We start from the raw sequence: 27,041 nt of genomic DNA, 5'->3' as shown, positions 1-27,041 counted from the left end.
ATCGTAGGAACATACTCAATCATACTACCACTGGAAATTCACTTTGTATGTACAATAAACTTGATAAAACATAACCTACTATACCTTTTTGCACAATTTGGACGCACATCTCACCTAGAAGAAATATTTGCTTGCAATATTAATTGTAACTATAATACGTGTGCTTGTGCTTTCATTTATGCATGAATATTACGTGAGCTTACTTCGACACAATCTTTCAACTAAAACCGTAGTTGTGAGCATGTCTTCGAGAGTGGCAGAAGACATATCTTTCGTTACCTTTACTTTCTTTGCCGACATGCCAGTTTTTTTAACTATTTCTGCAACTCTTTCATTATTTCTTGATGAACCATAACTAGTCATTCCATTCTGCCAATACTCCTCCAGTAGCAGTTTATGGTCAACAACCTATCGAAAAAGAAGAAGTAAGAAATGTATTCTGAGTGTATAGTGCACAAATACTTTTTTCAAAATCAAATAATTAAGACGATGTTCAACTTGGAATCCAGCAGAAACTTTCGTTCTGTCAAAAAGAAATATCATACATGGAAAGTTGAGATACTGCTGATGAAAGACATATAATTTATTCTAAGTAAATGTGCCGATTACCATCTTGATTTACTGTTCCAAGTTGCCAACAACTTGTTAAAATAACTTGAAATGGATTTTCCAGGAAAAATCCTTTTCACCATTGGAGTTGACTTGAAGACCCATGACAGGAATTGCATCATTACTTCACAAATGTAGCAAAGCTTAACCTATCTATATACAATAGCTAGGTCCTATGACCATGCTACAAGGTAGCCTAGTTAGTAGTAGGCCTAAATCAATCATGGTTTAAGACTGGGTTTTAGGTGAACTTATGTCAGGTTTGCTTGGGCGCCCTAGCTTCCCAAGATTATTCTGCGGAGGGTTAAGTCCGAAATATAGCGATTATACAGGAAACAGTTCAGGAGACAAGTGGGATACTGTTTAGAATTTCTTGTGATAAACTTTATTGAAATGTTCAGATTCCAAATTGAGAGCAATCGATGGGATAAAACGGTGATACAATAAAAAGAATTGAGGATTTCAACGATAATACGTCCTTACAGGAGAGAGACCAGCTAAGAACACCTGAATTAGAAAAACATGCTTCTTTGAAGTCACACAAACTGGAATAAACCAGCATTTAACTTCTCCATCTGACGGACAAGATTGTATGCCTCAGCATCTGACCACTTTCCCATATACTGAGGTACTGTAGGCAAAGGCACCCCATTTGACATCACTGTAGTGCAGCCATGATGAACAAAGTTGTTTTGAAACAAAGTGAAGAACAGAAACAAACCCTAAATTGTCCCAAAGTTCACAAGCAAGAAATACTAAATCCATGGAAGAGTCTGCACATACTGTAACCATTACGCTGCAGCGACTTTTGATTAATTCAAGAGAATCTGGCTCCTGGCTGAATTTTGCTCCTGGAACCGAACGATTGTGATTCGGACACTCTACGCATTGAATAAGCCAAATCAATCAGGCACAGCTAAATGCAAATGTATGCAAATATAATAGGTCGTGGCTATTCTTACGACTAGTCATAACAATTATTTATCTTCTATTCTTAAGACAAAGGCGAATTCAAGCCCAGTAAAGTAAATAAAGCAACTGCGCATGTAGTACAGGTAGCCCTAACCCTAAACATAACCCTAAACCTCAATTCTAACCCTAAGCTTAACCGGAAATTATTGTTACTCCTCGTCGTAAAAATAGTACTCCTGGTCATAAAAATTGCAACTGCGCATGCGTAGTCGGTAATTATTCTTACGACTAGTCGTAAGAATAGCCACTTTGAATATAATAGGCCTATCATGCACATAACATACACAGAAAGACACACAACAATGCATAGATTCTATCAACAACTACGGATTCCCAAGCCATGGTCAACATAGAACAGTTTATTATTATGTCTAAGTTAGGTCTATAGCCCTAGTACTATGCTGGCCCAATCTTTTACTAGTTCTCATTATGACTAGCTGGCAGGTTAGTAACAATTAATGGTCTTAACATTGTTAGGCTTAGGCCCTATAAGCCCCTTATTGTTAAGTTCACAACGTGTGGTCAATATGCTATCACTAATTATAGCCTTGTAGTACTGAACTAAGGCTGAAGGCTTTACGTTCAGCCAAAACCAAACGTTACTTCTAATAAATATGACCATATACATTACGTTATCGTTTTGGTTAAGTACTTCTCCATCAGCCATCTCGATTGATCACATAGAGCGGATCTAGTACTAATTAAACTTGACAAGTGTTCGTGAACTTCCAACAACTTTCCGCCAATCACAGTGTGCAGTCACGCAGACAATACATACCGCATATTATGTTGGCGGCATAGAACTTAAGTTATGAAGAAGACGACATCCAGAGTCGGGTGGCGCATTCATACGGCGAAAGGAATGGAGGGTATTACCAAAATATTTGCTATAAAATAACTGGAAGCCAAAATGGAAGTTGTATATACGTAGCCAGAGCCGAATTGAGATACGGGTCTGTACCACGGAAGTAAAAAATACACTACTCTGCTTACAAAAGCGCCTCCACTTTCCCCCCTTTTCTCACTTTACCGTTTCTCGCTAAATTTAATTCTATGGGGAACAGTTCTTGTTTTGACTAACCTTCAATGAACAGTCGTTTTACATTCAAGCAAATGTAAAAGAATGAGTCGGTCAGCAGATTAATGGCATGAAGTCTTAAAACTTTATCAATAATAATTATGATGAAAGCTCTAAAAATACCATGACTATTGCATGAGGGGGGGGGGGTAGATAATTCATAAAGCTTCAAATTTAATTTCGGTTAAATGAGTTTTAATGGATGTACTGCGTTGGATGCTCTAACCTTAATGGAAAAAATAAAATTTTAGGAAAATTACTTTTAATCCAGTTTTTAAATTTTGCGACACTATGTGCAACACTTTTTCTTAATTTGCATACCCTATGTGAAATGGTCTAATGAAGTTTCATATACATTTTTCAGTTTTATGAGGGATCAACTTTCATGATATTTCATACTAGGATGTACTGCGTGGGATGCTCTAACCTTAATGGAAAAAACAAAATTTTAGGAAAATTACTTGTGCAACACTTTTTCTTAATTTGCATACCCTATGTGAAATGGTCTAATGAAGTTTCATATACATTTTTCAGTTTTATGAGGGATCAACTTTCATGATATTTCATACTAGGATGTACTGCGTGGGATGCTCTAACCTTAATGGAAAAAACAAAATTTTAGGAAAATTACTTGTGCAACACTTTTTCTTAATTTGCATACCCCTATGTGAAATGGTCTAATGAAGTTTCATATACATTTTTCAGTTTTATGAGGGATCAACTTTCATGATATTTCATACTAGGATGTACTGCGTGGGATGCTCTAACCTTAATGGAAAAAACAAAATTTTAGGAAAATTACTTGTGCAACACTTTTTCTTAATTTGCATACCCCTATGTGAAATGGTCTAATGAAGTTTCATATACATTTTTCAGTTTTATGAGGGATCAACTTTCATGATATTTCATACTAGGATGTACTGCGTGGGATGCTCTAACCTTAATGGAAAAAACAAAATTTTAGGAAAATTACTTGTGCAACACTTTTTCTTAATTTGCATACCCCTATGTGAAATGGTCTAATGAAGTTTCATATACATTTTTCAGTTTTATGAGGGATCAACTTTCATGATATTTCATACTAGGATGTACTGCGTGGGATGCTCTAACCTTAATGGAAAAAACAAAATTTTAGGAAAATTACTTGTGCAACACTTTTTCTTAATTTGCATACCCTATGTGAAATGGTCTAATGAAGTTTCCGATTAATACATGCTGTTACTATATCAGTGACAGATCTAGAGTTTCATAGGCTACCTGTTCAACATTTATAGGCTACGGCTACAATCCAGATTACCGTACGCAGCGTGTTCTTATATCATTCAGTGAAATTGAACATCTTGGTTTGCGATTGGAGTGGTGTATGTAGATTATTAGAGTCTTCCCGAATGCAATAACAATTGACAACAATGCCTTACATGTGGAACATTTACGGAACAATAGAAAATTAAATGATAATTTGATGAATTAAATTTTCATTGGTTGACACAGATAGGTAACAGAAAGAAGGAAATATGCCGCCAGAGATTGATAATGAAGTTCAACCGTACATCACAATTGATCTACAAATACGATCAGGGTGTGCATTATGCGTGACTTGATGTGCATGTGACGGTCACAGTGTGACTTGTGACAGGTCCAAAAAATGATGCCATTCTCTTACACAATTTATTTCCTTATCTTATCTGAACACAACTTATTCATGAAACAGTTCATGACCTTGTAGCATTAATAAAATTGCCGTTCTCAAATGATGGCGTGGGTAATGAATGAACATATGAAGACAAATTACATTTATATAATCCGTTGATGCACAAACCATGATATTATAATAACATACGTAATAACTCTCGTTAGCCCAATCCATGTTTTGAATACTTATGTGAATACTTGAATTCTAGTACTAGACCAATATTCTAAAATGTGTTATTTCAACCCAACGGCTGCATTCTGAGCCAGTCACAAAGAATTTTGCACATATTCTGTAATATTCTGGCATATCTTCAGTATAAGATCACTGTAGCAATCATCCCAGCAAAGTATTGGGAAGTAAAATGCAATAACTATATATAGCGAAATATAATCATGATGTGTTTTCACTTTGTGTTCCTTTGTATAAGTGGGTCTCAACCAGGATAGCCTTGTTCTTTATATGGGACAATCTGTTCAGTTTGACCAAACATATCCACCCCAAATAATTCCGCTTCTCGTAACACTGCCAACTCGAGCAATTCCAAAATACAATGCTACGGTATTCTTGCTTAATCTCATTTTTGGAAAGGCACCGGCTATTTAACTATGGGTTTAAGTCAATGTGTTCTCCTACAATTTTGAGAGCTGAACATTGAGTGGCTGAAATTCCAACTGGATGGGTTTTGGAGCCAGAAAATTCCGAATGCTGCCTTTTTTTTGGGGGGGGGGCGGGGCTGTTAATAACTCACATGGAAATTTTCAATTGTTTACTTCATTCCAACTGAGCATTTCGAATGAAGTGAACAATTAAACATTTTGCAGAAAATATGTCAACTAACGGGTCAAAGTTTTACATGTTGATGGCACTTTTAAGCTACCGTAGATTAGCATTGAGCGTTTTATCGTATTTCATAGAGACATAAGCCTATATATCTTGAACTTACTTGGAGCTAGCGAACAGGGTCAACCCACCCAATAGCAAAATTATGTATAAATAAACCGAATTGAAGCTGGCGAACGTTGTACAGTAGTCTATTAGGCTTTTTTTGTTTTAGAGTATTACAAATCATGCGAAGTTTTGTACGGTGAAGTATAAGGATCGCGAGATGCAATTTCTCAAAGAGGCAAGGAAAACGTGGTAAATATGACTATTTGGTCAATTTTTACCAAATTTTGTAGGTCATTTACAATCACAAGAATATTTGAATAGGCCTAGGTAAATTAGAGCGTTACAGTCGGAAATTCCGATTGTCGCACTCAAATGTTCCAGCTATCGTCAGTTTTACCAAGATTTGGGGGGGGGGGGGGTGACAACCCCAACACCCTCTAGCGACGTCCCTGCTTTCAGTAAGGGTGTGGGTGGATGGCGACAGGTGGTGGATATCTAGTCAACGGATGAATAGACCAATCAAATGTCAAATGTAGTATGTTATGACAATACAAGTGGGGCGGCGGGGGGGGGGGGGCATATCATCACCAAATTATGAAGGTACCTAGAAAGAACACCCTTGTAGAAAGTCTTTCTACTATTCATTCCCACTCATTTATTATGTAACTTGCTCTGCATCAAGTACAATTCTTTTCCCAAATTATCTAGTATAGGTTTTGAATGGACTGTTACATGTGGAAATTAGAAAAAGGTAGACAAAGAGATGAAAAAAAAAGTACACACACAATGAATATTACCAATCAGAATTATACTTGGGGTCACCTGAACTTTCAAGACTTATCAAATATTTTAGTCACTTGAATGTGAGCTGCACAAAACACACCCACTCCATATAAGGTATGAAAAATGACTCATAAACCTACCATACCACTGTAGTGTTGCCCTAATGTAGAACTTGTCCTTAAATTTTATGAGAGGTTTGTTAGAAATACAAGTTATTACTTCCAGAGGCACTGCTTAAAATATGATAGAAGTCATGTTTATAATGCATTTTCACCTCCTTCTTCGACGAATGGAAAATAAATGATCACAAGTGGAAGTTACTGACCAGGAAATTAATACTAAATAAATGCAAAATCCATAACAATAGTTGCTCCAAAGAATCAATCTCATGAAGGTGAGAAATTTGGAAGAATAAACTGGGATGGGCAAGAAAATAACATCTGATAATTTAAAATGTTATAACTCCGGAAGCATTAATTAAAGATCCCATTTAAAACAATTTTTTGAAATATTCAACAAACATGAATGCAAGAGTGGTAAACACTTCCCATTGACACATGCAAAAATCCTCTCCAGAGAAGGTAAATGGGTATCCTGGAACTAATATAGGTTCCATACCATAACATCTGTTCTGATGTAACCAATACAACAACAACTTCCTTCATGTAGTTATCTGTTAAATATAAACTTGATAACAAAAGATTAATGAAATGTTTCCTTGCACTGACCATAAAAATATTGTCTTACCAAAACATATTTTGAAAATGCAAATAACATATTGCAAGCAGTAAGAACTGTTATAAGATGGATTGATAGGGATCCTATCTGATGGCATTTGGGGATTTTGTTTTTGCTTTGCCAATGACATGTTTATTACGCAACAATTTGGTAATAACATCTTACTAATGGACCTTGCATTGTAAATATAATAGTAAAAAAATTATACAAGGGCCAAAATATTTTTAAAACAGTGGTAAATATATTAAATGTTTTGAAGTCTCTGTTATGTATTAATTTTCTCTACATGAATATTCTAATAGATCGGACTACTCATGTTCTTCTTCTTCATCTTCACTCAAGGTTAACTGATTTACAGGAATATCAATATTTCCTCTACGAGCTATAGCAAATTGACTTTTTAATATAGGAGATAAAGAATCAATAGAAGACTTCTTTCCTCTGTAATGAACTAATAGGCCTTCTTCCTTCAGTGACCGGGGTTGATGCAGCTCTAAATTTGAAATAAGGTTATGAAGTATTGAGGCCTGAACTTCATAAAACTCAATGGTGTTCTTCATCTCCTTTGTGGTGATATTTTCCTCTTCATTTGCTCTGTCTAGCATATTGAGGGCACACACTGCCTTCCTCTTCACACTCATTGGAATTTTTTGTTTGTCCTGTAAATTAACAAATAAGTATGTTCCCTTATTGAACAATTAAATAACAATATGTATGTATTAACAATGCATTCATTGTACAAATACTAAACACAGTACCCAAATGAATGGGCTACATGGTGTGACTGTTCCAGTGATGCAGTCATTGTTATTGTGCACATATTTTCTACAAATAAATGACTAAATATGCATGTATAAAGTTTCATCTTTTAAACTGCAAAGAGGCTTGCAGTCACCACCAGGATTACAATCTATGATCACTGTTTGCTCTATATGTGGATGATATATGTATGATACATGTTTCCATCTAGTTTAAAACAGTAATGGTCAGTGATGTCAGGTCCTACTTTGTCTGCTGTTGTTAGGAACCAAACAAAATTGTTGTTGACTGTCTACCCTGTAACAACCAGAGCAAATAGATATATGTACATTTAAAGGTGCAATGACTCAGAAAAACAACTGATCAGTCAGTCAACTGTCAAACATATACAATAATAATTACCGTTGAATGTGCATCATCCAAATAATGATACAAATTATTGGACAAGTCAGCCACTTGTGCAAATGTAATTGGTTGGTCAAGTCAGAAAAAAAAATTGATTATTTGTCTGCAAATACTGCTATAAAATATTCACACATAGAGAATGTACACATAAAAACAGTGTGCTGCTTGTGCAGGCACAGCCCAGCGATAGCAAACCAAAACTGAAATAAATTACTGATCAATAACTGGATTAAAATTCTTTAAATCTGGTCTGGACTCAACAGTTCTTCCACTCTAATCAGACAAATGAGCAAAAAAGAAAAATATATGATATAAAACAACAAATATTTGAATTGAGAAGAACCAGCAGTATTGCTGCGATACATTTACATTTCACCTTTCAGAAACAACTATTGAGAAGTCTATAAGAGATATTTCAATGCAGCTTACCACTGTACTTTTTGGAAATTTCTTTGGGGTAGCTGTACTCAACCACCTGACTCCTCATCTTTTCAAGGATATTTTTCCGTTTAACTTCACAAAGCTCGGTTGAAATGGATGAGTATTCAACAGAATCCCTGGACCAGCGACTTGTGATGTCATGTTTTTTTTCAGATTTTTGTATTGCATCTAGCACTCTGCAAAATTTGAGCAATATAAAGAAAGAAGTTGGTTATGAATTGGATAAGGTAATATTATTGACATGGTTTGAAAATAGAAAAGTAACACAAATTTAGAGAATGACCTTACTCCAATATATCAATTTAGCTAAGACATAATATATAAATGAAATTGGTAAATTTGGAAATTACAACAAGCTTTGCTGAATTATTCATTTATGTAGGCTTCCAAATAGTAAAAAAAAAAATTGTTCAAACACTTCCTTCATTGCTAGAACACAAACTCAACATAGGCTAATTGTTAAGTTTATTTGTTACTAACTTTGGCTATAGGAAGACAGACATTGTTCAAAATCTGAACAGCCAGACAATTAAACCATTATCAGCTGAGTTAAAGAGTGAAGCAAATGAAGCTAGACACAGTAACAACTAAAAATATGTACGACTATATGAATCGCATGTGTAATCTAAACTACATTGAGAGTTATGACTGAAATAACACTTTCTTCTTGTCTGAAGTATATTAAAGTGTGAATATCATATTAAAATCACACTCACAGATTATCTTCCCTGAAACAAAAGCATATTTCATAAATTTTAACCTGTACATGTTTGCACTTATATCAGAAGGAAAACTATATCTAAATTCTCACAAACATAAATATATTTTGTAGGGTGTCCATGGATACTTAAACACCAATAGAAATGAGAGGAAACCTGTGGACAAGAATGTAACATTCTGTGCATCTTTTTGAAAAAGGACACCTTCCCTTCATTATAAATATCAGCAAACAATTGCTTTAATGTGTACTTACTCCCGAATATGTCTATTAAGCAGCCTGATGTGGTCGTGGTCTTCACACAAGGCTAACTCACAACTGAATAGGTAAATGAAAAGAAAAAAGGTCATAAAAGTGACATTCCTGTAAACCTTGAATAGTTGCTTAAATACATGTTTCCATAACCTGATGATGATCTCAGTAGGACTTACTGAAAACAATTGGACATACTTGAAGCATGAATTATTTGGTTAATAGTAAATGCCATAGACAGAACTCTCAACTTCCAACTTCATTAGGTCATGGCATTTAATGTGTTTTTACATTCAACAAGGGCCATGAACAGGCCTCACAAAAGAAATGAACATGTATTACTATTCAGGCATGTTCTGTTAATAGCCATCTTATAATAATATATCTTCTGCAGTAGATGCATGGATCTGAGGACAATTACAGAACATAAGTTCACTAGTTTAATCATAAAATTATACACTGAATACACAACATTGTAATCTTCATTGATGGCTTTCTTCCAGCTATTATGTTACACTTAGTCTTGGGGAGAGAGGTAACCTTGCAAGCTTTTCTTTGGTAATATGCAAAACACACCATAGTTCATGATACTGGTCCAGGTTTTGTACGTAGACCTCTTTCCATGAAGCACTTCCTTGAAGAAAAATAAAAAACACACACATGTTTAAGAATCTGGAATGTGAAAACTAATAAGAAAATAAAACAAGTGAAATGGAATATGTACAAAGTAGTAAACAGTATAGTGACATTTCTTATAGAAAACTGATTATTCCTTAAATGGTATTCCAAAGACTCAATATCTTACAAGACATTGACAAACTGCCGATAAAATGTGGAGACCAAGGATCTAAAAAGTACACAAATACTACCCATCTGAGGGCAGATATAATAAAAAGCATTCACATGCACTTTCAACACTAAGTTATACAAGTGCAAGTTGTAGTCATGGGACCAACCACTTTGGATGGGGGAAGCTTTAGTGAATTCTAGAGCTTCTAGTGTCTTATGATATTGGACACACTTACTTCCTGATGATTTTTTGTTGCTAATGGCACATTTATCTTCTTCTCTCCACCTTTTGATGTCATCGACTGTGGTTTTAACTATTGCACAGAGAACGAAAATCCAAAAATGATGCAAGAGACATAACCCTACCATAGGATTCCATAGTAACCAAAAGAGCATATGGGAATGGTTTGCATTCACTTTAACCATTCCTAAGATACCTATGGTGCAGGCTTTTATATGCAATTGTAGTGGAATAATTGAAAGGAACAACCACAGAGGCTGTTATGGCACCTGCAGGTTTAGAAAATAGCATTTATGATTATCAAAATGAGAATATAGCCCTTATGAATGTTCTCCTTTAATGCTGACTTACATAGTCTAGTACATTAAAAAATAAAACACTCACATTCTCTGCAAATCTCCTGAATTTCAGAGTTTGATTTCTGTGCGACATCCCGGCATTTTTGGAGGCACAAACATAGTGAGGCAGCTAAAAAAAATAAAAACAAAGAATAAATAAATAAAACGCTAGTAAACAATTGGAAACAAATGTCAAATGTTTAGCCACATCTTCCTGATTATACTTTGGTCGAGACATATAATGCCTAAATAAACTCATCTGACAGTGAAGGCAGTGAAGTAAGAAGGCCTAAAGAGTGCCATTGATGACTGATCTTAAAGGCATTTTGAGAGCAGACTTATTCTTGGGAAGCTAAATGCAAACTCATAGTGCCATGATAGTAACTTTTGGGAAGTGCCATCTCAGGCCTTCACCACACTAATTCCGATTACATCAATATTTGTTTGATTGTATTGAACATTTGAAGAACTTTAACCTGTATTTTATTGGGGATGGTTTAATTGGCTACAGTTTTGAAAACTCATGGGATAGGATGAAGCTTACCTTGGTTGCAAACCTTTCCCATGGCAAAGTGGCGAAGTGCATCAGAGAGAAGGTCGATGCGATGCGAAGGGGTCATCTCTTTGGTTATGTGGGCAAATTTTCTTAAATAAGACCACAACCTTTCCATGCCTTCTCCATCTGTCAGCCCATAATCTTTCCTCCATCTTGTGATGTATGCAACCTGAAAAGGACAGCTGTTAACCTTTACAGGGGCTATGAGTGTGCCCTAAATGCTAAGTATGCCAAAATGGGCAAAACAAGAAATAGTTTGATGAGCAACTTTGACCATTTTGGACTATTTGTTGTCTAAATCATTTAGACTGTCGAATACATTGAAATCACATTTAATTTAGTTTCAACAGTCTTTCACTGAATTTTGGAACAATCAAGAAATATGTCAGTCATGACAAAAGAACACACTCTCTGTATACACACACAAACCCCTTGCATGAATACAGTAGGTTAGAATTCTAGTGAAAGCTAAAGGACAGCAAAATATGTGTTTCTATACCTGGCATTGCACCTTATGCCCATATGCATGAAAAACAGGAAGTGCAAGGTCATATCCTGTAAGTTGTGGCAAGTTTTTCTGTAAGATAATAGAAGTGAAAATGTTATCATGAATGTTTTGTTGACCGTCAATTATGCAATGACTTTAATAATAACTTCATTGCTATGATCTTCTTTGGTTTTCTTAGCTTCTTTTTGTAATTTTTTGTTATAAAATATATGACAACATACTATTGATGCAAAGAAATTTTAGTTATCTGATAGCAGTTGTTGACTGAATATATTTCTGCAGTTATTGTTCATTTCTATAAGTCAAAATGATCAACTGCTTCTCTAATACATCTCAATCCTTTCTGATGACATGAAGAAATTTCATATTTCAACTTTGAAATATAAGTAACAAAACTATTTACCTTAATATGTGTGTCAAACTTGCATGCTATATCATAAATGACATGATGATGCAAGGTACTACCCGTCAGTAATTTCTTCAGTAAAAGAGCAGGGTATGCATACCTGAAATCAATGAATAATAAATATTGAAAAGTGATGCTATGATGTTGCTAAAGTGAGTTGGCATCTTTTATCTATAGTTAGAGAGAATTTCAGAGACGAGATGTGTAAGTTGAGGTGATTGAACAATGTAGATCAATCAGAAAATTATATCCTGTCCGCCTTTCAAACAAAGCAAGAGCTTATGCTTAACGCATGTTGTTTGGGTCAATGTGATTCATTCCATGTGACATACCTTTCACCGTGGCGCATGCTCAGAAAAAGACGGGGCACACCATGGCGACAAGCTGAGCCAAATACACCAGTGGCATCTAAGTTTGCGGTCTTATTCTTCGTTCTGATAACGGAGGTGGCTTGAAAACTGTTGCACTCCTGTTAAATTTACAAACATGTTAATTAGCCTGAAATGATGCCAATAGTTGCGTGAACAAGAGTCTCATATTGCAATATCGAAGCAAATATGAACTGTTCTTTATCTTGTTTAAATATGATACTTTAAGCAGTCGAAATTCTCCCGATGCTTTATTAAATATGACATCTAGGAATTTAGATTAGATTATTGATAGCAACATTAATGATGATAAATAGAAATTGTTCTTTAAAAATGTGCAGAGAAACCACACAAACAGTCTGCAGTATTTGTTAAGAAGCCATGTACTGTGCAAGTCTGAAATGAGTGTTGCTGGTACAATGTGCCTGTAATATGTTGAACTTACTTGATGTTCTTCCTTACTAGATGTCTGTGTACTGTACTGGTCGACATAGTCATCCACTTCTTCCTGGTTGATGAAAAATTTAGAAGCATGCTTGGGTGGCTCTAAAGCTTGTTCCTGAATTTTTTTTCCTCACCAGACCAAAGTTAGCATCAAGTGACACAAATATGCTATCATTTTTCTGCAGAATGAAAAAAGGCAGTTCTTTCAATTAATCATGTTCTGTCTTCTCTTTGTTGTACTATGAGGATGGAATGCTTATGTTACTTTCATTTTAAATGTGAACTGTAGAGTGCATTTTCAACACAAATTACTGCATGTATGGTCAATGTACATTGTGATGGGTTACTTTTCAATATTAAATGTCTTTGAAAAACAAACATTACCCAATGGTTTGTTTCATATCCTTTCTTATCATTTGCTTCTGGTTATTGAGGATGCATTGCAAGGGTCATTCACACACTAGCCTACAAAAAGAAGTAAGTCACAGCTTGTTTTGGTTACCAGAGTGCGTGACATCTAGGGCACCCAGCTATCTGTCAAACATTTCCCAGTGCATTTTGGTCTGTTACTTTACACACTTAAAGTTGTGGTTATGACAAAGTTATGATTCTAGTTGTCTTTGGCATTTAAATAACTCATGCCACAGTGTTACCAGCCACATGCCAATATTCAAATCACTGCTGCAGCCAAATGAACATTACTGCCAATAACAATTAATTAGTAATGAACACACAGTGAAAATTACCTTTGGGCAAGCTGGACAAGCTGAGCCATCATCATACAAGCCTTCTTCTTCCTCAGGGAGCCTTTCAGTTTTATAATGAAAGAAGCGAAACTCTTCAAATGTCTCGTGTGTTAATGTGCGATACAAGTATGCAGTCTGTAAGAATAAACAATACATTACCATGTAATGTCATAACTCACTCTACAGATATAAGGCCAGCAAGTATATGAAATTTCAGTCACAAAATACAGAACGCCTGTCAGAATTGTAATAAATTTTAAGGATAAATAAAGCTAAGGCACAACAGTTGACCCATTAGAAAAAGAATACATTTTTTAATTCACAAAAGCAAACAATTGATTGACTTTACAAATAATGCCTGGTGTGAAGAGCTGACATATATTCATCCATGTTTTAAATGTTGATACAATATGTTAAAAACCAAAAATGTTAAAACCACTTACCGATGCTATCTGTATGGTTATCTGTACAACTTAAATAGCAACTACTTCATCAGCAAAATAAGATATTTCAGGATCACTTTATACATAATTTATGCTCACAATCTGAAATATATTAGAAGAATGGTTGACTCCTTTAAAGACACTAGAGAATGTTATGATACCTAACATGAATGATCAGGCATTTTGAATCATGACAAACTGTATGTAACAAACCAGTTCTATTTCATATCCATTTCATGTATTATGCCAATGATAGAAGTACATTTATGCTCCACAAAAAAGCTCATCGACCTACCTCGGAATCTGACATGTAATTTTTCCACTGTAAGGAATGGCATATAGCTCGCAGTGAGGATTGAGTTTCTAATAACAGGACTCTCATCCATTCCAGCAGTTCAATACGAATAGCACATCTTGGTCCTTTTGCACTGGAGGGCCAATAGCCACATCGTACAAGACTCTCAACTTCCGGTACACATCAACAGAATATAAAATCACATGTGTGACCTCTCCCTTATAGAGCAAGAAACATAAAGAAATGTATTTGGATGTAGAATGGTGAGCAAACAAACGTTAATCTTCAAGAGAAACCATGAAATTTAATTGTACACATGCATTCTACCAAGCTGGTTTATTTGTGTTTAACCTGCCTTCTCCCTCATTTCTTTTCTACTTTTCCACTTGTGTACGTTACACGATAAAACCAACGGGAATTTAGCTCTTCTGCAGAGGAACCATTTTAATACTGACTGAAAGGTACAGTACATTTATCGTTTGTTGGTAACATCAACACTACATTGCAGAAAATTTCATGTGACATCAAAAGACACCACAAACTGACATTCAAATTACCCCATTTACTAAAACTCTGGTAATTTTTTTGGTTATTTGCATAACAAGTAATGCATGTAACTATCTACCATTTACATTAAGTGGGATGTGGTACCTGTTCTAGGGTGTCATCAAGCATATCAAATATGAAAACTCATCATGCGCAGAAGTTCACACCTGCATAACATTAATTTGCAACTAATCAAATGAAAAACAAACTATTGGTGTTTTTACAGTACCTCTATGGTCAAATACGTCCATTGACCTCATGAAAACGTTACGGCAGTCTTCATGGTGGGTAGCCTTCAGCTCTTTCTTAAAGTTGAAAGTGGAACGAACACCATCCTTAACAAATATAATCCAAATAAGAAAATAATAAATGAATAATAAATAAATAAAATTATATGCACAGCGGTTGGTGATCATTTTTGTGAGTTATACACTAATTTTAGAACTTCTTGTTAAGAATCAACCCCCTCCTAAAAGAAGATTGTCATGTTCAGTAAATTTCAGTCCACAATTCAAAGTAGTAAGTCCAAACTTGAATGTTTTCAGATCTTGACCTCTGTTGACTATTCACCTTTACTTTACAGACCTCTGCTGGCCTTTAATTTACATGTGGATTTCATAAACAAAGTACTTCTTGGTTTATCATGTCTACAATCCAATGCATAACATAGACAAACACATATAGCATTACCATCACATATGCTTCCTTTGCTTTGACAGGGAATAAACATCAAAACTGACATGCATCAGTACATCGTATACATCTAATGGCCCACCAATCCTATCATAGTTCCTGAACCCCTTACCCACAGCCCCATATAACCTACTGTATATACATATGGTACAGATTCTGAAGTAAGGCAAATATAGTAGTATACCTTGTACTGCACTAAGTTGTGAAACTTTGTATTCAGTGCATGCTTTTCCACTGCACATCCAGGGCACATCACTGGTCGAGTGTCGCAGTCAAAGCAGATGACCAATACTTCAGGGGAGGGTTCAGAACAAACCTGGCAGCAGGTACAAGAGGGTACAGAGGATTCAATGTAGGCAGTTTGTACATTTCTTCTAATATTTTGCCATGCTCGGACCTCTTCCTCTTTCTTGGTTGGTTCAGTCTCTGCAGCTGATGGACTTTTCTCTATCCTCACCTCAGCAGCCACATGATCCATAGATGGAGTTCGACTGGTCGATGGTGCTGTTCTGTCACATACATTTTCAGTCGAAACATGTGGTATATTGACCGGGAAAAACTTGACTGGAATCCTTGTAACAGACAGGTCTTTGTTGATGTGTTTTCTAGTAAAAACAAGTCTTTTGCGCTTGATTTTCTTCTTTGGAGGCATATTTTCAGGAAAACTTTTGAAGGAAGATGAAAAAACATGAATAATTTAGATCGATATGCAGTTTCCCGAGTTAAGGGAAGGGAGGAGGGGGGAGCTTGATTTTGGAATTGGAGAAAGAGTGACGAGGTGCGTGCAACCAGCTATCACCTGTATTTTTCCCCACCACACATACATGTTTAAAATAGACTTCTTTTGGAATATTGATGAATACTCACGAAACCTGTATTTGTTACCATCTTCCACAACTACTCAAAATGCGATATTTCTAAGATCTTAGAATGACTTAAACTTCCTTACTAATATTTAGCATAAATTTAGGTTTAGAGAGCAGAACCCACTTTCAAAAGTAAAATTAATTGACTTAATCATGCATGTCCTATGCAGTAAATACATATGCAGCTAGTATGGCATATCAATTTGCATACAACAAAAGCAGCAACAAAGGCTGTTGTCATAGGGCATTTAAGGTCAGCTGAGGCCATAAAGTGGAATTCTTGTATTTATGCCATATATGGTGACACTATTGTAATAAACAACAAGAAAAGCCACATTGTACAGTAGCTAGCTTTCCCTTTAACCTGCACAGAAACAAATACCAGTCTATATCTATTAAACATAGAACTATATACAGAAATAATGAACATAAGTAAAGTACTCTAAGGTCTACAATACTGTTAACCTTACCTTAAATGTATTCACTCCCTTTTAAAACTTTTAGATCTCCCACACACTTAAACAACACTCTTTGAATGCATAGGCACATATGTACACATAAATGGCAATTACTGACTTTTTAACCTTTCTATTGAACTATAAAGCTGCAGTACTGATAAAGCCACGTCATGAGTCAGCCATCAACTTATCATGGTTAAGTCAACTATAGGCCTCCAATATATATCATAAACCCCAGAATCTTAACTATTTTTACAATAATTATGTTAAAAATTAAAGAACAATTGAATGAATGGAGGCACTCTGATGAGTAATTGGCCTCAACATTCTTTATTAGCAAATATATCACTTTAAGGCACTGTACTACAGCATTATCCTACACAATACACAGTACAATGAAGTATAGCAAATGCCAACCTTCATTTTGCAGTAGGGGTAAATAAGACTATAAAATAAATAATGCCAATTTAATTAATTGACCAAATTTAAATAATACTTTACACTAAACTTCTTGAACTCTTCTCATGAGATTGATGACTTCTCCAAAGTAGAACAAATGATGAAGTGATGGAACAAAGGGAAATTGGAGCAGATGTTCCCCAACCAACTCACTAATATTGATCTTCTTAGAAACATTGAGAAAAGGACAGATGTATGCAGTGTCTGAGAAGTAGCCAATCAAAGACAAACATTAACTCTGGATTACTTTACCTGGCTCAAAGACACCATACTCTTAAGGGGTACAGCTTTGTAGCAGGAGGAACCTGTCATGATGACTCACATCCTGTTTATTCCCTACTCTCCATTTTATTCCCTACCCTCTTCCCTTAATCCTCTCTCTGTCCCTCTACTGTTTATCTTTCACCTCTCCTTTTCCTGGGTTGGTTTCGTTCATTCTTCTCTCCATCCCTTGTGTAGTAATCCTCTTACATATCTATTTGTGGTCACCGTGCTCATTAACCTGTCTGTATTTCTGTGTGTGTATTTGTCCCTGCTGTTAAAGTACTTGTCATATAGCCTCTGAAGATCTTGCTAGGCAAACTAACCACATCCTGTTTATAAGAATTCTTTAAGAGGAGCTCTGTCTCTTTGCGCAGAGCTTTATTATAGACCAATAGGGAACTTAGTAAGGCAGGCCAATTGGGAAATATGCAAAACTACACTTACCACAGTAGATTTATGGTACACTTTGGTAAAGGTGGGTGAAAATGCAGTTGTGCATATCTCATAGAGGGTCTTTTTATTTCATCACTGACACATTGGTTGTCCAAATATTGACCAGTATCACAACTGCATCAAATTAATTCTGTGTAGTTTTGGGTATATACTGTAATTCACTAATTTCTGTAAAATCTTTACCAATTATTCCAAAAAGCATGTTCCATTACCAAAATGCTACATGTTACACAAGAAAGGTCATTCATCTGGGGACTTTGGTGGGATTCGAACCCACACTCCAAAATCAAGCTTTGGATTCAACCTCATGACAAAGTCTTGACCAAAAGAATGTCCAACCTGGACCACATAACATGCTTTATGTGTAATGAACAGAACAGAATTTGCTTAGACTGTATTATATGACATAAATTAAGGTCAAAGGAATGATGATAAAGTCTTGATTAAGCTTCAGTTCTATTTTTTGGAAATGAATGAATGAAACTGTAATGATTAGCAATGTCGTCTGAGCAGCCTGCTGAACCTATACACCCTTGACCTACATGATAAGGCCCCGTCATGTTTCCCCAGATCAAATTTTGGGTACATTCTCACTGGTATTTTCCACAAATGTATTCAGACAGTCAGACACTTATGCCCAACAAATATGAGCCGGCAATGTACAGGCACCGTCATGTTAGGCCTATGGCCAATGCAGTTAGGCCTAGGCCTAGCCTATGTCCAAACACAGCACCTACAAAGGCACCTAGGCCTAGGCTAACCATTTTTTTTTTTTTTTGCAGTATGGCCTGTGAAAATAACCCTACTAAGAAATAGGCATATAGCCTAACAAGTAACACTAACTTACTGAACAATAACCATAGTAATACTTCGACTACTGTCCTAATCTCCGTTAGGTCTTTCGTGCGAGTAAGACTGAGAGCAGTTAGCCTACGAGTAGTTAGGCCTCTGTAAGGCCTTACGTTAGGCTAGTACTAGCAGTAGTAGTATCAGTTATCTCTAACATGTAACATACGCCTATCAATTTCACGACACGATTGCACTTACTATAGAAAAATGACGCAGATCGAAAGCGTTGATGGAGTAGGCCTACTGGTTGGACTGAATATCTAATTCATGTAACTTGTTTGATGTTGGTTGTTAACTTTATGCCTAAGTATCAATGTACAGCGAATAGCTTTGTGTTGCGATGGAAATACTTCAGGTCGTTATTAGAGTTAGAATCCCAGTCGCTTTCTGTAATATGCGACTATCAAAAGTCTCCTTGAATGGCTTGTAAGGGTCCACGATTGTTATCGTAAAATTCATAACATGTGTGATGAAGTTATAACACAGCACGATAACTATCGTGGATCACCATTAGCAAGAACCACGTTAGTTATCGTGACGACAAGTAGAATCGGGTGGCCGGGCATAAAACTCACGTGCGATACCCCGGTCAGCCCCGTACCTGCTTCAGGTGTGGGGAGACCGGGCACGAAGCCAAGGGGCTGCCCAAATAAAAAGTGTGGGCGCTGCCTTCGTCTTGGGCATGCTTGCCCAAGCGAAGTCGTGTGCTCACTTTGTGGGAAGGAGGGACATGTCTTTCGCGCTTGTCCCTCCTCTTATGTCTTTATGACAAAGAGTGGGGGTCAAGCAAAGGCGTCAAGTTCTGGCGCACCTACTGCCCCGGAGGAAGCTCCACGTAAGAAGGGTAACCGGGTGAGGATTCACTCTCCGCACCTCCTTCACCCTCCCCCGTAGTTGCAGACCCCAACCCCGTGCCCGCACCGAGAAAGTCTCCACCAGCTTCCCCCATCAACCCCGTGCCCGCACCGTCTCCACCACACAGCGAAGCGGACACGGGGTCTCCACCAGCTTCCCCCATCAACCCGTCCAGTTCCGTCCCCAGTCCGCCGCCGGTATCGCCAGATCCGGAGACTTCGTCTGACGAAGACTCGGTCGTCGGGTCTCCGGAGGCTATGTCTGACAGTGACTCCGGAGGCTCGGTGATCGTCGAGCCGAAACGTGCCACTGGGACGAGCTGGTACGACGAGATGGGGGAACCCTCACTGAAAAGGTCGGCTTCAAGTGACGACTCCGACGACGATATGTCGTCTAGAGCGCGCTTGAAGCTTACAGAATCGTCGTCGGCGTAGTTTCGCCCCATTGCCCTCTCATGGCCCATACATTTTCAGTTGCCACTTTCAACGTGAATGGCATGAGGGATCATCGCAAGCGCAGTCGCATTTTCCAATATTGTACTTCAATGGAAGTCGACTGCGTTTGCCTGCAAGAAACACACGATTGGTTTGCATTCTTTTCAAGTATCCACAGGGTAACATCTCCCTTTGCAATGTGTATGCTCCCAATCGGCCTTCTGCTAGACGAGAATTTTTTAAGACACTGCCTTCCTTTGTTCCTGGTAGTGCTCCATGTGTCATGGTCGGAGACTTTAACTGTGTCCCAGACCCGGGTCTTGACAGACTCGGGGCTTCTGTGTCTGCTAGTCCCGACGCTGGGATCACAGAATTGGACAGATTCACTTCGGCACACCTTTTAGCCGATGTCTGGAGGCATATGCACCCGTGTAGTACGGTCTATACGTGGGTGAGGCCTAACGGAGAAGATGCCTCCAGAATAGATCGAGTGTATGCGCCCGTAAGTTTTAAATTTTCGGGTTGCGAGACGCTCAGCTGTCCGCTCTCTGACCATGACACTGTAGTAGCACGTTTTGTTTTGCCTTCCATTTTCCCGATCGGGCGGGGCCTATGGAAGCTTAACTGTCGGATTCTTGGCGAGGCAGAGTTCCGCTAGGGTTTCGAGACCAGGTAAAAAGGATGGCAAACATTGAAGCCGGCCTTTGCTTGTACATCCCAGTGGTGGGATGATATCAAGTTGCGCATCAAACGCTACGCAATTCAGTATTGCGTGACCCGCGCACGGCGTCGAAGAGAAAAATTCTCGAAGCTGTGCGCGGAGGTGAAGTTTGGCGACCCTTCGGCAGTCATCGCTTTGCAGACTTATCTCGATGAAAAGTACCACGGTGCCCGCGTCAGGGCCCGTGTCGAAGCGGTGGAAGCCGAGGAGCGCCCTTCACTGAGGTTTTACCAGTCCGTTGGCTCATCGGCGGGTGACAGACGCGTCCCGTCTGTGCGCGCTACCGATGGGACCGTGGTCAGTGACCCTCACGGCATTGTCCGCGTATATAAAGAGTATTATTCGAGTTTGTTTACGCGTGGCAATGTCGACTTGTCGGCACAGTCTGATTTATTGAGGGGAATCTCAAAAACCGTTCCCTACGATGTCAATGATATTTTTTTGGGGGGGGGGGGCGGAATAACCACTGTTGAGCTTTGGAAGGCGCTTTCGAAGATGAAGAATGGCAAGTCCCCGGGTTCGGACGGGCTTCCGAGGGAGTTCTACCGAACCTTCTGGGCAATAATAGGACCCGACATCAGAGCCGTCTTCGAGGACGCCTTCCAAAACGGACTGTTAAACCAAAGTGAACGTCTGGGCATGTTTACTTTGCTGCCAAAGTCTGGGGACCCCTTGGATCCCCATAACAAGCGCCCGATCACCTTGTTAAATGTGGACTACAAGTTGCTGGCTAAGGCTTTGTGCAACCGCCTTGCACTGGCTATGCCGCATCTTGTTGGTGATCTCCAGACTTGTGTAGTGAAGGGTCATTGCATCCAGCAGAACTTGTGGTTGATGCGCGACTTGACCGACTTTCTTATTGAGCGTGATCTGCCATGTGCATTGGTGTCTCTGGACCAGCAGAAGGCCTTTGACATGGTGGATCGCGGTTTTTTAATGAATGTATTGGAGACGTTTCAGTTGCACCCGGTTTTTCGTTAAATGGATTTCTGTTTTGTATCAAGAAAGTTACAGTTCTGTTATCGTAAATGGGTTTTGTTCGGAGGTTTTTAACGTAGAGAGGGGGGTGCGCCCTCTGTCTCCATTACTTTATGTTTTGTTTAGCGAGTCCCTCTCTCGCCTTTTGGAAAGGGACTCCAAACTTGTTCCATTCGTTGTGCCAGGGGGTGCCAAAGTGAAATGCGCTCAATATGCAGATGACGTGACATGTATTGTTTCGACTCTGGGCTCCTTTCGCGCACTCTCGCAGGATCTATCTATTTTTGAGAGAGCTACCGGGGCGAAGTTGAATCCAGAAAAGACAAAGGGCCTTCGTCTTGGTAGCTGGAGATACAGAGACTTACCATTCGGTGCGTCGTGGTCGGATCAGAATATCAAAGTTAATGGTATATGGTTCGGCTACGATGCACCTTGTGATGTCACCTGGAAAGAGAGGGCTGAGGTATTTCAGAGCAGACTCGAAACCTTTGGCACCCGCTGGCTTTCGATCTTGGGGAAAGTCACTGTTATTAATCGTTTCGTTTCGCCCATCTTGTGGTACCCGGGCGCGGGTGTACCCTATTCCGCGTCGCGTCCTGGTGCGGTTGGAGAGGGCGATTTTTTGGTGGTACAGAGCTGGTCAAGAGGGCGGTATTGTACCAAAAACTGGAGAAGGGGGGACTAGGGGTGGTTCATTTGGGAAGTAAGTTAACTTGTTATTTAAGCAATTGTTTGTAGCGGTAACTGACCCAGGGTTGCCTTGTTCATATTTTGTACGTTTTTAGGGCGGGTTGCACTTGCGTCGATGGGTTCCGGCGCTGTTTAGCAACAGAGAACCGCATAGTAGCACACCAAGCAGAGTGGTGCGTGTCATTTGCTCCGCTCTTATTGGGTTGCCCCCTGTTGAACTGTCACGGCCAGCCCTCGTTCTCAGTTCCTTGCGGGATAGGGCCTTGAGTGCAATTTTTGTACAGGGACGTCATCCTGTCCAAGTATGGCGTTCGGTGCATTCAAGGCTGAATGGTTGCAGGCTCCGTGATCTTGCGTGGAGAATTGCACACGGTGCCTTGGTGACCAATCTGAAATGGTTTCACTGGCGATTGGGTGATGGACTGTGCCCGAGGACCGGCTGTGACAGCTTAGAAAGTACTGCCCATGTTTTTTGGCATTGCCCCTTTGTTTTGAACTTGTGGGAGCGGTTTCAGTCCTGGACCGACCGTTTAACGGGAGACCGTTCCTGGTCGGTAGGACAGGGCTTTGTTTTATATGGATTAGATCCTCCAATTTGTTCTGTTGCTGTGTTGCAGCGTATTATTTATGTTTGTTGTATTCTAAAAAAACTTATTTGGAGGAATAGATGTGATGTTGTTTTTAGGGGGAAATTTGCCAGTTGGCAGGCAGTCCTGGAGGCGGTGAAGTCTGACATTCGCCTTCAAGTTGAAGGCGATTTTCGCCGTTTATCTGGGGCTGCCTTTTTTGGACGGTGGTGTGCTGGGGAGGGCTGTTTTGTGTCGCTGCGTGCTGGTCGTCCTTTTGTGGTTTTTGGAATGTTTCAGTTGGTGGTTGGGCGTTTTGTCTCTACAGGTCGGTGGGCGTATGTACTTTTTTTTTTGGCTCGCTTGACCTGAGTTTCGTTTGTAAGAATGGGGTGGTTTGGTAGTGCCGTTTGGCCGTGACGTTTTGTATCCCGTATGACGGGTCACGTAAAAAGCACCCCCCCCAACAAAAAACAGTTCTCGTGGTAACATTGTTTTCGAAAGCGTCTGGTATCTGCAGCACTACTACCAGTGGCGTAGGAAGGTACTTGAGTGGAGGGGGGGGGGGCTGCATACTGCTGGCCGGCCTGTGGGAGGGGGTGTCCCCTATTGATTTTTTTTGCACTTCCAGGTGGCCTCGGATGCAATTTGCTGCAATATAGCACACTTGAACACCCACTCCATTTTGTAAATAATTTAGCATTTTCACCTGGCCTTAGATGCAATTTGGCGCTCCAAATGAGATTTTTTTCTGCCAAAATAATGTTCTGAGCACCAAGTTCCTTACTGATGATTATCCACAATCGCACAAACAAGTCATCACCATCATGAGAATAACAATGGGGGCCATCATCAACTACAGAACAGATTGGATGGATGAACCAGTCACCAAAGCGGATATCCTACCTGGGACTTACGGTGTGGGAAACCTCATGGGTACTACCCATGTTCATACAATTTCCAACCATTATTACACCTTCAGTGCAGAGTAACACATCTCATTCAAATTTACTGAAGAACCCCAGCCTTCGCTCATTGGCTAAAACAAACTATTTGGCAATGTGCCAAAGCAACATTGTTAAATCGTTGTTGCGTCATCGTGGTTCTCAAATACGTCTTCAAACGATGTACGGCGGAAAATTACCGTTCTGGCGTCGCAGTCGAAACAGGGATGGTCATCAATATTCTGGCCAACTTGGCAACTTCGCTGAACATCTGCCCTCCTCCTGGGGCTTCTAGCAGAATGTTCACAACTGGCTGAACCTTCGTGACTTTGACTAGGCACTGGTGCACTCCGGGTGTCTGCTTTGCGACACAGATCAGCTGTGGTAGCATGTTGAGCTGCCTCTGCAATCGTTGGCAATCAATGTACATTTCGTTATGAGAGCTGTGTTTTGTTGTGTCAAGACTTACTGTAATTCGCAAATTTTTTTCGCCCCCAACCCACTCCCTCGAAAAAAAATCCCAAGTCTGGTGCTAGCTTGTTTACGAGCGAGACAAAAGGTGGCACAACACTAAGTTTTATGAAGAAACGGACACGGACCGAAGGTCAACAGAAACAATAACAATCCCAATCTGTAATACAACAACTGAAACTTATCAATCTCTCACTAACGCAGCGTTTAACGTGACGCGAAAAGGACACGGACCCAAAGGCCAACAGAAGCAAAACAAATAAAACACTACAAACCGGCCCCAAAAAGCCAACCCCAAACCAGAAACAGTAAAAATAAAAGCGACCAATATTATATAACGACCACACAACGCCCACACCTACCAACTAACTCACTCCAAATGTCATGCTATGTACTTGCTCACCGTTTAATTCACATTGGTAGGTCTTTGTTTGGGTATCGGATCCAACAGTATACTTCAAGTTCTAATGAATTTACTTATTTAGCCTTTGTAGTTTCTATCTTCCAGTTCATGGGTGTTATCGGATAGATCGTTTTGTTAATGAGTAGGTACATTTTTGTATTATTGCTATTAGAGGTAACCTACTTTATTCTCGTCTCTTTCATACTCAGTCAGTTTCTTGTTTCAGTTTGACCACATAAAAACAACTGGGGAAATTGAGAAAGCTTCATCTGTCTTTGCCTCATTTTTGGTTAGCTGGCTGTCTAGCAAGCATATTCTACGTGAGTGAGGGCAGCACATATGTATTTACTTTTTGTTCCAAAAAATGTTACAACCTATGGTTTTACCATTTGCTTTTACCTCCATGGTATGACTGCCGATTCAAAGCATTAATCCAAAATGCTGCATAGCCCAAGATCACATCTCCCTGCTGTACTGTATATCAGCCATGGCCCAGGAAATTTCTCGGAAGGAAAAATAGGCCTACTGTTCATAAAATACTATCATTGGAAATCAGGCTCGAGCAATTTCCCAGTCCGTGCCCCCTGTACAGGTAGCAGTTTTGACTCGCACAATTACCCCAGCACCCCACCCCCTATATTTCATGGTCATTACAACATTGAGTTTTGAAACATGAGTTGATGCCTTGGTGGCTATATTTCTCTATCAACACCAGTAATGGATACCGTGGGAGCAATTGAACAATGTTCCTCAGTGAGATGAGAAAGGTGGCAAATGCTCAGACCCAGCTTTACTTCCTCTGAGCAGGCGGTAGCAACAACCAACTCTGCTGTGGATATAGCCGAAACTACTGAAAATCCTACGGAAGATGCAGGTGAACCATAGAGTTGGATTGCCAGTTCGACGAAGCCTTCTGGAAGTATTGCATCTTCTCATGCTCCCTGGTCTGCAGAGAAGGCTCAGCCACACCGCACAAGGCGTCAAGCCAGAGAACATGTGTCGCTCTGTGTTCGGTCGATGGCATTGGCAACAGGGCGTAGCTGTAGCTGACTTGCGAGGTCCTTGCATTGACGGTGTAAGTTCATGTCCTGGATCTTGCTCACGATGATGGGATCGAAGTTGGTAGTGTAGATCCTCAGCATGTTCAATGATGATGGTAGCGTAGTGGGCTTTGTTGGTCAGGAAGGTGTCGATGCAAGTCAGGTGGCTCTTCCATCTGGTATCCCCAGGGAGCTGTGGCTTTAGACTTCCTGGTCGCTCACTCAGCCATGCTGCAGGCTTGTGGTGATTGCGGAAGTACTTGTGCACTTCAACAACATGTGGTATATAATGGATGCAGGAGCTCAGTCATTTTCCGAGGAGATTGAGCGAGTGGCTGGAACAAGCATACACAAGGAGATCTGGATCGTCCTCTTCGAGCTTGCTCCTCATAGACTCCCAAGTTCTTCGCATTGTCAGTCACTATGGATGTAACCATGTTTTTGCAGTTTTCCCCTCTCTTTGTGCTTATCGCCTCTACGAAGTATGACTTGTTATCCACGTGGAGGGAGGTTGCAATGACCGGCTCATTGTGGAAGTTGCTCCACCTGTCTTCCACAAGAGTAACAGTCTCCCCCTAAAGTTCCTCTTCAAGCCCATCGCTGACGTTGAGGAGTGGTCCACTCAACATATTAGCTGTTGGAGCTTTGTATCCTGGTCGCAGAGATGAGATCCACGAGCAACTGAATTCCGCCGACATTGAAAGGTATGTTGCAACCATAGAAACATTTTGCAACTTTCTCATGTAAGTTATCCCAGGCATCAGCTGAAGTTCTGCTCACATGATCAAACAAACTCGACTGCGATACCTTCAACAAGTCATTAATTGCTTCCTCTGGCTCTGCTCTATTTGTTCCAGTACACGTCTTGTGTTTCTTCATTC

The 27,041-nt window shown here is 39.4% G+C and overlaps 1 protein-coding gene across 1 annotated transcript; it reads right to left on the bottom strand.

Moving 5' to 3' along the window:
* Positions 1-8,339: 8,339 nt before the first annotated feature.
* LOC139984473 (uncharacterized) lies at positions 8,340-14,485 on the bottom strand. Its single transcript, XM_071998388.1, has 11 exons — positions 14,471-14,485; positions 13,733-13,867; positions 12,988-13,101; positions 12,507-12,643; positions 12,172-12,274; positions 11,760-11,837; positions 11,249-11,429; positions 10,751-10,834; positions 10,362-10,439; positions 9,340-9,970; positions 8,340-8,542 (listed from the first exon to the last, which is right to left on the bottom strand). The coding sequence occupies exons 1-10, from the start codon at positions 14,483-14,485 to the stop codon at positions 9,843-9,845; spliced, it is 1,053 nt and encodes a 350-aa protein (XP_071854489.1). The 3' UTR covers positions 8,340-8,542; positions 9,340-9,842.
* Positions 14,486-27,041: the final 12,556 nt, after the last annotated feature.

Source organism: Apostichopus japonicus, chromosome 17 (assembly GCF_037975245.1).
Source record: "Apostichopus japonicus isolate 1M-3 chromosome 17, ASM3797524v1, whole genome shotgun sequence".
NCBI lineage: Eukaryota > Metazoa > Echinodermata > Holothuroidea > Aspidochirotida > Stichopodidae > Apostichopus > Apostichopus japonicus.
Note: the sequence above shows the minus strand (reverse complement) of the source record. Positions and strands in the feature narration are given on the sequence as shown.